This window comes from Solanum stenotomum, chromosome 6 (genome assembly GCF_019186545.1).
Source record: "Solanum stenotomum isolate F172 chromosome 6, ASM1918654v1, whole genome shotgun sequence".
In the NCBI taxonomy this organism is placed as follows: Eukaryota; Viridiplantae; Streptophyta; class Magnoliopsida; order Solanales; family Solanaceae; genus Solanum; species Solanum stenotomum.
Genome location: NC_064287.1, coordinates 56,345,791 through 56,362,357, shown reverse-complemented (window position 1 = coordinate 56,362,357; position 16,567 = coordinate 56,345,791). Strand labels below are relative to the sequence as shown.

Here is a 16,567-nt window from a genome sequence, read left to right as displayed (position 1 = left end):
TAGTTATCATACTTTTATTTTCTATTCTTCTTTCCCATACTTCACTTATATTACTTGAGATATATAAAAATTTCATAAATTGGGCTTTTGAGATTTTTTATTTTGGACTTGAGTGGTGAACTCAAATTTATTTTAGAAGACCCACCAAAAATTGGGCTTTGAATTTTTCAAATTGGTGTGTTTATCACAGTCCACAAAATTGTTGGCATTTGAAAAAGTTGTTCACAACAATCGAAATGTGATTATTCTCCTGTTTTCTTCTTTCTTCAATACCTTCTCCGTCCCAAAATATTATTCTCAAAACAATTATGTTTATCAAAAAATTAATAAATATAATATATAAGTTACTAAGTCATCTCTATCTAATAAATATTTTCTGAAATTGAGCACCGTTAAAAAGATAAAGCACAAAAGTATAGTAAGAAAAACATACTAATTTTTATCTTTGATATTTGGTGATAATTATTTTGAGTTTTTTTTTTGTTGCTAAAATAACTCTTAATTTGAAACAAAAACTAATTGTAAGTACTAATTACTAAAATGATTGCTAAAAAAGACTCATATTCAAAATGCGAGGAGATAGTTTCGTTATGTGGAAAGATTATTGGTTGCACCTAATTTTAAAGTGATAGAAAATAAACTGTAATTACAAATGAAATATATATCAAGAAACATAGTTTTATTGATAAAACAATATGATTACAAATCTATTTGTTCCCTTGATTCTCCTATCTGAATTTTCTCCGTGAATCGAGGGCTTTAATAGTGTATTTCTCAAATTTGGATCTCCTTGAGATTTATTAGATCTCGATGAAAGGTGGATCTTCTTGAAGTATTTGATTGTCAAGAAGAATTCGACCATATCTTAATATTTGATCTCCATGAAAGGATTTTGTGGGTTTTCTTGAAGTATTTGATTGTCAAGAAGAGTTCGACCACATCTTGAAATGATCTTTATGAATATCCCCAGAATTTATGGAATATTCAAGATTTCCTTAAGAAAGATGATATTTGATTTCTTCCTGCTCTCTTGGTGAATACCCAAAAATTATAAAATATTCTAAATGCCTGCCTTTTTCAAGGGAATATATTTCCTTTAAATAGGCATGAACTAGGATTTCGTGTAGAGTAATATCCAAAAAAAAAAACTAATTGAAATTGATCTAAATTAATTTAATTATATAAATAAATTAATTTAATTTATCTAACTATTAATGCGTGCCTTTTATCGCCTTGATTTGTATAAAAATAATAATCACTCGTATATACAAACATGGTATTTTGGCTTGCTTATGTGGTTTTTCTGGGTCAAGTTATTTTCTGAGAGAATATTTTTAAGTTGAGTGACTTCACACCGACAAAAAATAGTTTTTTTTTTTTGTATAGAAAAAACCTCCAAGTTCGATAAATATTTGAGAAATTAATTCAGAGAAATTTAACCACTCATTATGTTTTTCATATCCTTCAAAAAAAATTTTAATCGTACATCAAATCCTTTAAAAATTATGCATTTTTTAAAATTCGACATAAAAGTGACGATATAATCAAAGGATCTAAGCAACATAGTTAATAATGAAGACTGGATTTGCATATCATAGTGAATAAAGTGCAAATATTTTGTAATAAGAATACATTTAGGATGAGGTTTTTCTCAAAAGAGTTAAGATTGCAATTGCACACAATATATATTTTAAACTAGAAGTAAATTTAAGTAAATGAAGAACAATATTACTTGTATGAGCATAATATATAGTTGCATTATCCCATTTCCTCTTCATTCATTGTGGCTTGCTTTCTTCCTTCTCTTTTGGTTTTGCTTCTTCCACCTTCTTGTCTTTAGGTTTTGGTTCTTCAACTTTGGCTTTAGGTTTGGGCTCTTCTTTGGCTTTTGGTTTACCTTTTTGGGGCTTCATGAAGCAAAAACAAGAACAACATGGACATTGGAACAAGAACTTCATTCTCTCTCTCTCTATCTCTCTCTCTCTCTTCACCTCACCCCTTCTACTTGTCTTAAATAAGTAAGAACTACTAGTAGTTCGAATTAGACAGTCTGATGTACAAAGTATTTCACGTTCAGGTAGGGTTTGAAAAATGTTGCATATTAAGGAGTGATGTAAATATAGTCTATCTTAATGTAAGCAGTAGTGACCACTTTCACAGATACATAATTAAGATTAGTTTTATGTATGATCACTGAACTTTCAAATTATCATACTAAAGTCATTAAATTGTCATTCATGACGAAAAAAAATCAAATTAGGTGATTGAAGTATAAAAAAATCACTTAACTTCATTATGTATTGCTGAAATTACTCATTAGGAAAAAATAAAGAGATATTTTATATGATATTTAATTAAACAAGTTGAGTGATTTTTCTTTTGTTATGAATGAATTGCTTAGTGACTCTTTCTGATACTTAGGCATATTAGAGTGATTGTGTTCTTACAGAAAATAGTTAAGTGATTTCTTTTGCGATATTTAAGAAAAAAGTTGAATATTTTTTTTTAATAGTAAAATTAATTTTTGATCTAAGTGTGGTAAAATAAAAGTAGAGTGATCATATGGGAAACTAATCCAACCCAAGATTAAATTAGTCCACTATGTTTGTGTATAAAAAAAATATACGCTTTATTATAGTACTATAACTTTTCTTTTTGCCATCCTTTCTGCTCAATTATTTGTTTTATTTGTTGAAATGAACAATGCTGCAATAATTCTTTCACAGATTCCATTTCAATCACTTTCAATAATGAAGATGTATATAGCATAAAAACGTGAGGTGGGGCATTCTAAGTTTTCGGTATATACATTGTCGGATTTAAAATTTAAGTTTCATGTGTTTTAGATTCCTCGCTTGTTGTTGAACTTCTAACCCATTTTATGTTATTGGATTCACAATTCATTATAGGTACTTAATTAGTGAATTTCTAAATATTTATTATATGATTTGAATTAATGTTACTGAATTCTGCTGAATAAGCCTGTTGATTTGTGGGGCTTAAGAAATATAGGCAGGGCCGGCCTGTGGGCCAAATAAAAATAATTAAAAAAATATAATATAATATTAAAATTTAAAATTAAAGAGAGTCCAAACTCAAAATCTATTTAATATTTAACTAATTGAAACAACATATAAATTGTAGATGAAAATGAAGATGTTAAGACAACGTAACCTTGCCACAAGCTGATTCAAATATGCTTGATGAAGATGATCACGAAGTGTTGGATACGCCATAGATTTCATGATGTGTTAGATACGGCATAAGTTTCATGATTTTTTTTAAGGAGTTTATTTATAACTTTTTTATGGTTGGAATATTGTCACATTTTTTGTGTTTTAATGTGACAAAACAATTAGCTTAATATTTCTGTTTAGATATTTATACTTTTATTTGAAAAAACCTTAATAAATATTATAAAGATAATTTTATTTGTGGATTTGATTAATAAGTAGTAACATTAACACCATGTAATATTGCTTTGTCGATATTTATGATAATATTTTTAAATTATAATTTATAATTTATTTTAATAATTATAAAAAAAGTGGGCTGGCCCGGCAAGCCTGTAGCCCACGTACTTGTGGGCTGGACCGACCATTTTCTGGCCCACACCAAAAATGGGCTAGCCCGGCCTGACCCGTAAAATGTCAAAGCCTGCATGGGTTAGCCCGAATGGGGTGGGCTAGCCCATATTGACAGCTCTACATATAACAGAGTGTATAGTGTGTTTGATACAAAGGAAAACATCTTTTCATATTTGGTTATTCAAATTTTTTTAAGAACATTTTATTTAGGAACAATAAGATTAATTCAAAAAAAGTAGAAGAGGAAAATGACCTCCTCAATCGAGGTATAGAGAAAATAAATTTCACAAGTAGTATTACAAATTAATTGTCTCTTTCTCACGCCCCTGCAAAACTTAATAGTTTAGTAAGTTAGGTCGTTTGATTGGTGATGAGATAAATAAGAATATTTTATAAATTGAGTTTAGTTGTCCTATCTTCTATATGGGACAACAAATTCCATTATTTTAGTTTAAATAGTGGAATAAAACAAGGAAAAACAACTCTGCGACTAATTAATACCCGTAACCGAATACAGAATAAAATAATTTTATATTTTATCATAAAATTACTATTCTTATCCCACCATCTAAACAACGTATTTGCAAATTATGAACAAATTTCTTGAAAAATTACAGTACAAAAAGATGGAGTCATTGAACCCTAAGGATTGGGCAATGTTTATTACACTATTGCTAATGGGATGGGACCATATATTTTTTGGCCACTTGTATTGAAAAGGAAGTCTAGTTTTTACATCTTTCCCCACTCAATAGATGTCATGGGCTGGCAAGCACAAGAGTTAAGTCTGATCATGATCACATTTGATAAAAAATGGATTTAAGTTAAATAATTTTTATATTATTAACACAATCTAATCGATTATAACATAACACATTATTTTAGAATATCATATTAAGCTTGTTACCCAAAAAAAAAAAAAAGATTACATGTCTTTTAGGTAAATTTAACTTGATTTAAGTTTGCTAAGCTAACACTCCGAAAAAGTGTGTTTACTGAACAATTTAAATCAAGTTATGATGTCTAGATGTAAATTTTCAAAATTGACATATTTAGTTGTTAGTTAACACCAAATTAAAATAACTATCTAGGCATGATACTTTCTATAGTACTTATGCAAAATAAAATAGTTTTATATAGTAGTAAAATTAAAAAGTTGAAATGGAAATCATCATTTAGCATTTTAATCAAAGCAAAATTGTCCTAAAAGTCATTGTGGGGTACTCCATAAAGAGACAAAGTTCACTGTTAACTCCTCTGTCTTTTTACTTACAATCAATGCATTATCTCAAAGTAAAGTTAAAGTTGGCACCAAAAAGTCACCTTGGCAACAGCAAAGATTGTACAAACAATATAACAAAAATTACACCAAATATGATCTTCTGCTCTTGGTTTGCACCTGGACATACTATGTGAAATCATAATTTTAAGGTGTTTGAATAGATTATAAGAATTTGAAAAATAACAATATAGTGCGAAGAACTTTAATTTGAAACATCAAAATAAATTTCAATCCTAAACTTGAAATGTTTAAATTTTTTAATCTTGTATATACAATATAATTTTTAGCGGGATTTGAATGAACACCCTCTTGACCCTTCAAATCCGCCCCCGGTGGGAGGGAGTCAACATGGGCGGCTAATAACTTAAAACACTTTAATCCTTATTATTATTCAAAAATATTTGATATATAATCAGTTCCTTAAATTTGTCGGGATATTCTATTTAAATATTTGAACTAAGCTTTGTTCTAACTAAACACCTCAACTCCTAATAAAGTGTTTCAAATAGATACTTTTGCTTCAAATTTTACGTGTATTTTAATTTGTCTATTAGATAATTAAGTTAACCACATAAAATATAACAACTCCTTTAATTATAAGCATCAACCTCAAGTAGAAAAATGTTTAAAATTTTATAGCTTATCGAGGCAAATGCATATAATTAAAGGAAATAATATATTTTATGTGATTAACTATACACACAAAAAGAATAATTCAAAATTTGAATTAAAAATATCTAACTAAAACACATAGAAGGAGCTGAGATGTTCAATTGAAACATTACTTAGTTCGAATGTCTAGATGAAATATCCTAACAAGTTTAAGGGGCTTGTATTAAGCCAATCACAAACTATGATTTATTAAAGCAATATTAGCTCATTTGTTTAAGTGCAAAGACAAAGTTTATACTATTAAGTATTAATTATGGCATGTCAAGGAAAGCAAATCATTCAGTCAAAGATAAACAAATGTGTTACTAATACTAATTCATATAGCAAAATAGCAAAGCCTTAGCAGTGCCAATTCTCTTTAGGGTTCTACACCCATCTACAATCTTATCTAGTCTTTTTTTCTCCATTGTATAGACTTATACATACAACCTAAACTTAAAATAAGAAGAAGAAGAAGAAGAAGCTTTCTTACATTGTAACTCGAAGAATTTTCTCAGTTTCAAACCGAGAGATGTACTCATGAACCAAGACTCGTATGCCATAGTTTGTAAACACAGTTTACCTTCTCTCCAGGCGATGACTATGTGATTGTATGACTTGACAATAATAACCACTCATCAACTTCTAAGGACCCTCCTGTTTCCATCTTTTGAAGTTGATTGTTTCGAGGGGGTCAGCTTCCTAAACGAGGCATGCAGAATCATCACTGCAAATGCATCGATTAGCCATAAGCTCTTGAAATTAGCAATAAAACAGAAGATAAAGAGTAAGATAACAAATTAGGCACGAAAGATAACCTACCTACATAACTGACCGCAAGAGCTGAGAAGAGAGCCATTTGAACATTGGTACAGAATAGAATAACTGCAGTAGCTGTACAAGAAAGGCTGACTCAGTTCGCAAATTTATACAGTATCAGAAAAATTCTGCTTGCCAAAATAAATGAGAGCTCAAAATTATCTAGGGAAACAAAAACCGTCCAATATACATTTGAAAAGACTGGGAAGAGTTTCTAAGAACTAGAAGCACAAAAACAGCAACATCATCATTTGGGGTTTAAACAAAAACTGTGAGTCAAGATTTAACATGCATGCTTACTGGAAAAATGGAAATAAAGTGTACAATGACTAGAGACACAAGATTGATCTAACATACATGAACTTATAAAAAGCTTGCAATGAATATTACTACTCCTATTTTTTTGAATTGGTACTTCCGGCAATGAAAATTCTAATTTCAACATCTAATCTCTCAGACAATATTAATCTAACAAAAAACATCTTGAAATGTAACTTCAACAAAACACTGAAAACATAACATACAATCACAAAATGATTATTCAGTTTCACATAATCAATCCACAGCTTTTAGCTTTATATATAGTTTGTAGAAAATAGTATGCATTTAGCTTCATATATAGTTTGTAGAAAATAGTCTGTTTTTGTGCAAAATTCTAAATGTGAAGTAAGCCTTCATATCTTATTGGTGAATTGAATACTTAAAGTTCAACAGATCCCCTCTTTCCTTCTTGAGAAATAACTGAAATGACAGAATTTTTAACCATAAAAAAGTTTCCCCTTTATCCTTTTTTATATGGAACTCTATTAACAGAGTAGAAGAGAAGTCAAGAAGTATTACAAACTCAAGAAGTGGAAGAAGACGTTGACTACAGAAAGAATGCGGAAACATGCATGTAAGAGTAGTCCTAGTATCCCAGTACCCAAAAGAAACCTATCTTCCCCTCCTTTTTTCCCTTTTTCCTTTTTCTCTCATCCTTTCTAGTTAGATTCTTCAATCAACAAGCTTCTGCTGAAATTGGATTATAACTAGGTAGTTCCACACAAGTTTCTTTTGAAGTAGATACCTGAATACCAGGTATAGCTACTTTGGCATTTCACTATTTGAAGTACGCGCTTCTCAGAAGCGAATCACTTCAACTATGAAGTCATAATCCCTGCCTTCACATCATTTCATCACTTTAAGTGATGAACCGGCAACCTCTAGCAATACTGAGAACAAGAAGGTAGAGATGTAGAACTCACCTTTTTTTGTTCTTTGGTGGATAGGTAACTAACGATGTAGCACCCATCTCATAAATTATGTTTGGTTAAAAGATCGTGCTAAGGGACAGGAAACTTCAGCCCATTAACTTTTTCTATCGCAAAAGCATCCTTTACATTGTTTGTAAGAGATATCACTGTATAATTAACTTTGCAGGTACTGCAAAAAGATGATATGGAGAAGAGATACCAATATCTTGTTAATGTTGCTGGTACTGGTTTCCTACAAAAGATGATATGGAGAGGTTTATAAACCTTCCATTTTTACTTTTGCCTCTTCTTTTAATTTCTCGCCAAAAAGCTTCCCAAACCCCTTGCTTTCGCTGGCAAGGGGTTTCGAACTTGAGACCTCCAACATGGAAGTCCCAAGCCCAAACCACTGGGCCACCCCAAGGGTACTTTTTACTGCATTTTTAAACGAATATTTAGTTTTTTATAGAGACATCCTTCCTCCTTTACTTGAATTAGCTTACTTGCAAAAATTTCAAATAAAAGGACCAAAATAGGGAACAATATAGTCAAACCATATTGTTCTGAATAGTCCTGAGTATGTAGTTCTATAAGCAATTACTTGACAATGTTTTTCTTTAGACTATTACATGAATATACATCCATTGCAACTGATATGCTGTCCAAAACTCTTTTACTGATGTTCTAACATCAAATTTGCCATAGGAAGAAAGAAAATACATTTAGTCTCAAATTGGATGGATGGGTTGCGATCTTATAGATCAGATTATCAAGAAAGCAAAAGAGGAGCAGGACTTTTAGGACGTAATGAACATCTCCCAATGTGGGGAAAAATACATTTATAACAAATGAGGATGTGGATTCCAGCCCAAATGTTTCATATACTTCTTTGATCTTATAACATAAGGGTCTCATAAGAGTAATTATAGATATGTCACATTTACCAGTTTCAAAAAAAAAGTGTAATTATAGATATGAATAAGTTACACACGTCCTGCTATTAAGTGTCTCCATTTTGTATGAAGGTAAACTCTGTGCCTCGATCAAAAGTTGGCATAAAAGTCTCCAATCTAGAGGAGTGCAGAGTGCCATTTGTGAGAAGGAACACTAATATAGACAATATTCAAAAGGTTGACGAGAAACCAAAAGATCAGGGATCAGTCAATTGTTGTTTCCTGGTGTTCACTTTTACAATGAACACATAGGATATATACATGGCAAATGATAAAACAGTCAAAGCTATGATCATATTATCCATCACAAATATAGACTAATAGAATGCTAGACCTGAATCATTTAAGAGAGTAACACCCGAGGTGTCTTTATTATTTTGAGGGACAGAGGGGGAGGGGAGAAACACTCAAGAATATTGACTCACCACACTGAGAAATGCGAATCAAGCTTTGTTTGATAACTGGGTGGTGCTCTAATCCCCAACGATCTCCACATAACTTTAATACATCCCAAAGTGCCAAACATGAAATCAACCCAACAAGGGCAAGCAGCTTTTGGTACCTGTTACCCAAATTTATCAAAATGCAATCAATAGTTCAATACCAAAGCAATCAAATAGCACAAAAACCAAGCAACTGAAATTGAAATCCTTCAGCTACATAATATTGCTAAATCCAAACCAAGTACCGTCTTCAAATCTCCAAGCCCTTAAAATCTATATTTAACAAGTACAAGTCCTCAAATCTAAAGAAGAACTTGAACAGATCACTCAGTAAATGAAACACTGTCCTATCCGAAACCCAAGCTTCCAAACTGCATTTGGCACATACTACATATCAATGTCTGTATACATGCTGTTAATGTCATGTTCCACTGTCCTCCCACTAAGCTTCACTAAGCTCTCAAAGCCTAAAAACCTCAAGTTTCTCACACAAAACTCGATCATCAACCAACTAACAACTCAATCCTAAATTAGTTAGAGTAAGCTATATGAATTCTCTATATTCACTCCTCTCTATTCAGGTCCATTTCATACAAAGCCTTGGCATATAGTTTTCAAAACAAAGCTAACCATTCAAGTTATTGCACAAGTTCAAATGTTAATTATTACTAATTGTAATCGCATATACAGATACATGTATTCATATACATGTTTGCAGACACACTTATACACACACCCATACACATATATTCATATAAAATGTGTCATTATGTATATATAATAGATAGAGAACATACAGAGAGCAAGCAAAGAAGAGGACGAAGAGAGAGGCATAATTCCGAGCATAGCGTTTCACATTCTCGTGTACTCTAAGCCGAGCCTGAGACGGCGACGAAGGAAATGAGTAGGAATCGAATGACCCGACGAATTGGAGGGTCCACGACGGGGTATCACCGGAAAAGTCATCAGAGGTGAGTTTTGCAAACGGATTAAGCGTTAAAAGCGACAGTAAGGTTCCAATACGTGAAAATATGAGAACGAAGACTCCATTTGAGATTGAAACCGCGGCTGCGGCAGAATTAGTAACAGCAGTGTCGGAGGAAGCGGTCGTCGCCGCCGCGGCGGTGGTGGAGGAGTGGCGGTGGAGATCGGTAGTCCGTTGATCGAGAATTTCGAGGTAACCGGTATCTCGGAGCCAGGTTTCGAATACGGGTTCGGGTACACTCAGAGATAACGGGTTAGCTGAGAACGCCATTTTTATTTACCCTTCTTCTTCAAAGGAATTTGTTTTCAGGTATTTATCTGTAGCGTTTGGTGGGAAATCATATGAGCTTGTGGTTTTTCATGGTAGGTTAGAAACTCGGATTAAAACCCGATTAAATTCAGATTTACGTGTGTTGTCAGGTTCATTTCAATACTCCAAACAAGACTTTTTTTTATTTTTGGAAAAACTACCTAATTTAACAAACATCTCTGATTATATTGATCTCTTCCTCTTTTTTCTCGGTTTATGATGTGTATCAGTGTATATTTTGATATCAAATACATGTATATATACACGAATACACTCATGAATGTATCAGTGCATAATTGGATACTACATGTATCTATGCGGAAACACTAAATTGATATTGGATACATGGGATGAAATTTGGATCACATATACAAGAAATTATTGGATTGAGAACATAGATATATAAAATTTTGTGAAATTCAGATACATTTTGAAATACAAATACATAAAGAGAGGGGATGAATGAGCAAGAAAGTCAGTGTATTCTAAATACATGTGAATCAAGCTTGAATATAATGTATCTGAAATAAATTACACCTAATTTGACTTGCGTATATCTAAGGTACATGTATTCAAAACACTATTATTTTTTTAAAAAAAGTATTGTTTTAACATATAATTAGTACCTATAATAATGTGATTTACCCAAACTCAAAATCAAAGTTTGATTAAGAATTAAAGAATTAGTTGTGCAAGCTTGTACAATTAGAAATTAGAATAGTAAAATCATCTCAACAACAAGGATATGAATAAATAAAGGCATAACACATAAATATGCCCCTTTAACTTGGCTTTAAATCACATTTATGTCTTTCAACTTTGAATGTACACAAGCAGACACTTAAACTTGTATAAAGTTGAATAAATAGACACATATGTCCTACATGTCATTTTTTATCCTACGTGGTGTCCGACATGTATTGTGTCATGTAGGACTCGTGTGTTTACTTGTTCTACTTTATACAAGTTTAAGTGTCTACTTGTGCATATCCAAAATTGGAGGACATAAACGTAAAATGAGACCAAGTTAAAAAGCACATTTATGTATTATGTCATAAATAAAATATCTACTTAAAAAAAAGCAATTTTGACATAGGAACAATTTGGACCTTTTATTTATTCGAAAAGCATCTTATGCTTTCTTTGCTTTTGTAGCTTTATATTCGAAAAATGAATTAGAATCCAAATCACTTTTACTTTTTCATTGTTTATTTTATTCTTAAAAAATTAAAACAAAAGATAAATTTTGAAGAGACAATAAAAAGAAAAAAAGAGCTAAAAATTTGTTGCATTGAATTGTATATTAGAAGCATTTCCTAAAGACTCTCTGTATCAAGGATGAGTGAATACTTACCAGGTTATTTTTAGTTTAACCAATTTGGTAGCTAATAATCATATAGCTCCTATAACATCATGAAAAAATCAGGTATTGTAGACCAAAAACTTATGCATAACCTTCTTTATATACTAGCAAACTAAACTTACAAGATACAACCACACAATATTTTGATACAAACAGCTTCTTCCCTCTATCTACAAACTAGACTTGCAAGATACAACAATCACACATGTTTAGATAGATACATAACATAACAAAGCCTATGCATCCTCAGTATCACTGATAGTTGGACGAGTATCGATGTAGAATTCAGTGTCAACTCCGTCAACGATCCTACCCCTGTTAACAAACAACCAGAAGAGCATGTAATGTTATATCGAAGAGATTCAAAACAGATGGATGTTTTCAAGTATACATGTCGAATGTGAAATCAACAAGAAAAAAGATGCACCTTTCGAGAACAAACTTCTTTTCTTTATACTTCTGGCTTTCCTCATGTGCAGCCTCCTGCATGATAGAAACGTAGAGTGCTAGTAGTTAACAAAATTTCCGGTGTAGGTATATCATGCATGTGCAATTGGTAACATATTTATATGGCGAGAGGAGTAACTATTTTCCTCCTCTTTTTGTGTGCACGCTTGTTTTGGTGTCTATGTCTACATGCACGAGAAATAGAGGGAGAGAACGAAAAGGAATACATATTTCCAGCCAACAATTTGCCCACAACAGCAACAAAATATATCTGATACTGTGTGCATCCCAGAAAGCATCGCTCTCTCCTCCTGAGGTCCAACAGTTACGTTCACCCTGAATCACAAAATCAGGCGGACCAGTCAGACCTCTGCATATATATCGAATGGTGCACAATTGCAAAGTGTTGGGAAGACAGAGAAAATGATGTTAGTAGATATATCATCTATTACACTGCCAAGGCTTATATGATCATCGACCATAGAAACAGAAATGAAGTGGTAATCCTTAGTCCTTACCAACTTGATCTGTAAAATGGATTTCTATTTCTTTTCAAAGAACTAAGGATGGATAAGAGAAAATATACATGTTCTTATTAGTGATACCTCTTGGGAACCCAAATCTATAAGATAGGATGAATAAGAGAAAATATACATGTTCCACTACTAGAAAAAGCAAACACTAATTTATTTTCAAATACATCTTCAGCTCAACAGCCATGTTCAATGCACAAAATCAAGTTGCTGATGTTAAGTGCATTCAGGTGGTACGGTTAAGTTGGATGCTGTTGCTAGCATTTAATTGTTCAGTAACGTGAAAACAATATATGGGCGCAATATTGAAATTGGGAACTCTTTTGGATTCACTAATAAGTTGTCGTTGCTAGAAAGGAAGTTTTTTCTTCTACATATAACATCTGTCTAGAGGTTAAAGTTATATTACAGTTCATACAATTTGAGTTCCTCAATCCATAACAATTTAGAAAGCATGAAGATGGATGTGAAATGCATATGATTAGTTGCAGACACGTCGACGTGGTAAATTTTGAGAATTTGATACAAGAGATGAAGGATAGATCAATTCCATAACACTGACGATCATGAATATATCATACAGAGAAAAGACGGCATATAAAACATAAGGTTAATATAACAAATATCTTTTTTTTAATAAAAGAATTTAATACTCCCTCTATCCCAATTTATGTGACTACATCTCAATCCTCTTCCCGATACCATAACTAGTAGGATAGGATACAAAAGAATGTGTCAGATATCAGTCTCAAATGAAAGCATGATTATCAACGTAGTCAATTCAAGTGTGAAACAAGCAGATTAGGTCATAAAACAAAACTGGTTATGCTCAATGTGTAGTTCAGAAATTAATAGGCACTCACACTTTATTGAACAAGTAGGCTTTTCCTCTGCGGCAATGAAATCCCTGACCATAAAACCAACCGTTAAAAAACTACAAACCAAGCAAGCCAAAAGTGCAATACTATGAATAAGAAATCGTGGCAGAAAATTTCCATAAGGATAAAGATTGATTAAAATGCTCAATCACTCTCCAAGCCTAATCCTTGCGCATTTGGTAATTTAACTTTATGTATTTTTACGTTGTGTTCTTCGAGTTTATAAACACTTGCATGAAAATGGCATGTCAACATTTATAGCTATTTAAGAGAAAGACTTAAGTTTAATTGATTTTAGGGATAGACATATTTGACAGAACGATAATCAATAATTATATTCAAAATGTAGAAATTAACTAATGAGCTAAATCTTAAATCCATTTACAAGATTTGTTCCTCATTGATCATCCACACAAAAATGTACTTTATTCTGCCATATAAAATAACAATTAAGCTAGGTGACATTTATTATAAATTGGTACAGATCACATAACTAATGATAGAAACCAAATCACTTCCAACTTGAAGGGTAATAAGCATGAATACCATAGTCCATACCTAGTCTTCCAATTATNGAGCTAAATCTTAAATCCATTTACAAGATTCGTTCCGCATTGATCATCCACACAAAAATGTACTTTATTCTGCCATATAAAATAACAATATACCTAGTGTAATTTCACAAGTGGAGTCTAAGAAGAATATAATGTACACATACCTTACCCCTATCATTGTGGGGGTAGAGGGAGAGGTTGTTTCCTAAAGATCCTTGACTAAAAGAAAGGTTTTCGAAGTAGGGGTGCAGGACAAACAATGTTATGTTATATTATACGTTCTCGATAACAACATTGTGCTATGCAACCAAAAAATATCAGGACAAACGATGTTGTTATAAAGAGATTTGATTGTATTATCGCATACAATGGCATGAGAGTAAGCAAAGGTATTCAAAACATAACAAAAGCCAGAATAGCTTACCAAATGGAGATATCAGTTACAAAATTCATGCAAATTGTACATAATCCATTGTCAACGCTTCAATTATAACATCAATGCTTCCATAAATATCACAAAATACATCCATTTGGAAAGAAGTTAATAGCACGAGAGCAAGCAAAGGTATTCAAAACATAACAAAAGCCAGAATAGTAAACCAAATGGAGATATCGGTTACAAAATTCATGCAAATTGTACATAATCCATTTTCAACACTTCAATTATAACATAAACGCTTCCATATATATCACAAAATACATCCATCTCGAAAAAAGTTAAAAACTTTTCCATCAACTTTGAAAAATTAAGCTAGGTGACATTTATTATAAATTGGTACAGATCACATAACTAATGATAGAAACCAAATCACTTCCAACTTGAAGGGTAATAAGCATGAATGTCATAGTCCATACCTAGTCTTCCAATTATCAAGTTGAATCACTTTCTTCACAGCCCAGAACGAAACAAACAAACAAAGCAAAAAGCATAACTACTCTCCACACATTCTTCCATATATTATAAAAAAAAAATCACTTTTTTACCAGAGTTGAACTCCGAAAAACATGTTTGGACACAAAATTCTTTAGGAACTCAACTTCAAGTTGAGTTGAATTCTAGAATTTCAAGTCACTTTTTGGACACAAAATCACTTTTTTCACTCTAAATTATCAAAAACAATTCCATTTTTTATTCATGGCCAAACAATATCAATTTTCACTTTGAAAAAAAAAAATACACTTCTTTTTTAAATTTCAAAGTGAAACATGGCTAAACACCTACGTTCTACATGACTTGACATACACGTGCCGAAAAAAACTAGCATAAGCAAATGATCATGCAAGAACATTTCTTTTCTTTCTAGTTGCCCTGTTTTCTCCTTTGGTTATACTTTTGGAGGATGTGTAGGCACAAACACCATCTAATTATGCAAAAACAAGAAAATACCATCTAATTATTCTATCTCAAAACAAAAAAAACACCATCTAATTATGCAAAAACAAGAAAACACCATCTAAGTATTCTTTCTCAAAACAAAAAAATATCATCTAATATGCAAAAACAAGTAAATAAAAGCTAATTACTCAAAGAAACAACAAGCCCCAAAAGGCCAAAACCCAATGAAAAGCTCTATAACAAAGATAAGATTTTTATTTATAAAAACTTAGCTAGAAAGGGAAATTGAAGAAATGGTTACCCTAGAAACAAGGTCATCAGCAAGAGCAAGGTGGGTTTTGCAGAATTTGCACTTGTAAATCCTGCCTTCAAGATCTACAACAAATATCCTTCCCATTTTCAATGGAAAATCAACAAAACCCACAAAACAAGAATTGATTTTTTTGGTCAGTTCTGATAGTGAGTGTGGGAGGACTCTTTGGGGTTCCCGTTTAAGTTTATGTCACAATTTTTTATTTTCATGCATTAAGAAATTAAATAAGTTTATTATTTTATTTTTATTTAAATTTTTTTAAAGTTAACTGTTCAATTAATGAATATGAATTAATTTATTTTAATTAATTAATTTAATAAATTAACATGAATTATTCACTTAGTTTTTCTATATTGGTCAAATGTATATTTCAAGGCCAATAACTCACAAGGGTAAAATAGAAAAAAATATTATGATTTATGCATTAATTTTATGAAATGACAAGTATTATGAAACAACTATTTATAGTAAGGATGACATATAAAAAAGAACAGAGATAGTATTTTTTTTTTTAGCCTCTACCCATTTTTCCTAAAAAAAATGGTAGAGTCTATTATTTTACGTGTTTTAAAGTTAAATTATTTTTAATTTGTAGTATTTGGATAAAATTAAAAAAGTTAGCCGATAGAAATGCTTTGAACTTGACTTGGTGTTAGAGGTTCCTTATGACTCTAATTCACATCTAATACACTTACTACACTTAGTAGAGAACCTTAACATATATGTACAACTTAAAAATCATCAAGTTGGGCCTATACGCATGCTGGGGATGATTCGAATCTTTGATTAGAAGTTGCGGGATGTTACAATTATAAATCTATATAAATCTAAGAAACCGAATATTGTTCATTGATCTTTTTTTAAAAAAAAAAATGTTTCTCA

At 31.5% G+C, this 16,567-nt stretch overlaps 4 protein-coding genes across 4 annotated transcripts in view; 1 reads left to right on the top strand and 3 right to left on the bottom strand.

The window, feature by feature from the left end:
- The window catches only part of LOC125869068 (uncharacterized), a 44,848-nt gene extending 31,674 nt beyond the window's left edge, over positions 1–13,174 (top strand). The window contains exon 12 of the mRNA XM_049549630.1: positions 13,052–13,174. Coding sequence (XP_049405587.1) covers positions 13,052–13,159 — 108 coding nt within the window. The 3' untranslated portion in view covers positions 13,160–13,174. The remainder of the gene's footprint in view (positions 1–13,051) is intronic.
- On the bottom strand, positions 1,593–2,013 carry LOC125869073 (uncharacterized). Its single transcript, XM_049549635.1, has one exon. The coding sequence runs from the start codon at positions 1,956–1,958 to the stop codon at positions 1,779–1,781; it is 180 nt and encodes a 59-aa protein (XP_049405592.1). The 5' UTR covers positions 1,959–2,013; the 3' UTR covers positions 1,593–1,778.
- On the bottom strand, positions 5,753–10,441 carry LOC125869071 (PRA1 family protein H). The gene is made up of 4 exons (XM_049549633.1): positions 9,765–10,441; positions 8,950–9,086; positions 6,343–6,414; positions 5,753–6,247 (listed from the first exon to the last, which is right to left on the bottom strand). The coding sequence occupies exons 1-4, from the start codon at positions 10,220–10,222 to the stop codon at positions 6,159–6,161; spliced, it is 756 nt and encodes a 251-aa protein (XP_049405590.1). The 5' UTR covers positions 10,223–10,441; the 3' UTR covers positions 5,753–6,158.
- LOC125869072 (protein yippee-like At5g53940) lies at positions 11,706–15,870 on the bottom strand. Its single transcript, XM_049549634.1, has 5 exons — positions 15,674–15,870; positions 13,468–13,511; positions 12,299–12,407; positions 12,052–12,107; positions 11,706–11,939 (listed from the first exon to the last, which is right to left on the bottom strand). The coding sequence occupies exons 1-5, from the start codon at positions 15,767–15,769 to the stop codon at positions 11,861–11,863; spliced, it is 384 nt and encodes a 127-aa protein (XP_049405591.1). The 5' UTR covers positions 15,770–15,870; the 3' UTR covers positions 11,706–11,860.
- Between the last annotated feature and the right edge of the window lie 697 nt (positions 15,871–16,567).

What these genes read in the sequence shown, in the direction of transcription:
- LOC125869073 (XM_049549635.1), bottom strand. Translation starts at nt 1,958, where the DNA reads ATGAAGTTCTTGTTCCAATGTCCATGTTGTTCTTGTTTTTGCTTCATG.
- LOC125869071 (XM_049549633.1), bottom strand. Translation starts at nt 10,222, where the DNA reads ATGGCGTTCTCAGCTAACCCGTTATCTCTGAGTGTACCCGAACCCGTA. An exon ending in GATTCGCATTTCTCAGTGTG is followed by an intron (nt 6,415 to 8,949) that starts GTGAGTCAATAT and finishes TTTCTTGTACAG; the next exon opens with CTACTGCAGTTATTCTATTC. An exon ending in TCTTGCGGTCAGTTATGTAG is followed by an intron (nt 6,248 to 6,342) that starts GTAGGTTATCTT and finishes ATGCATTTGCAG; the next exon opens with TGATGATTCTGCATGCCTCG.
- LOC125869072 (XM_049549634.1), bottom strand. Translation starts at nt 15,769, where the DNA reads ATGGGAAGGATATTTGTTGTAGATCTTGAAGGCAGGATTTACAAGTGC. An exon ending in CTGATGACCTTGTTTCTAGG is followed by an intron (nt 13,512 to 15,673) that starts GTAACCATTTCT and finishes TTTTATGGTCAG; the next exon opens with GGATTTCATTGCCGCAGAGG. An exon ending in GCCTACTTGTTCAATAAAGT is followed by an intron (nt 12,408 to 13,467) that starts GTGAGTGCCTAT and finishes TTTGTGATTCAG; the next exon opens with GGTGAACGTAACTGTTGGAC.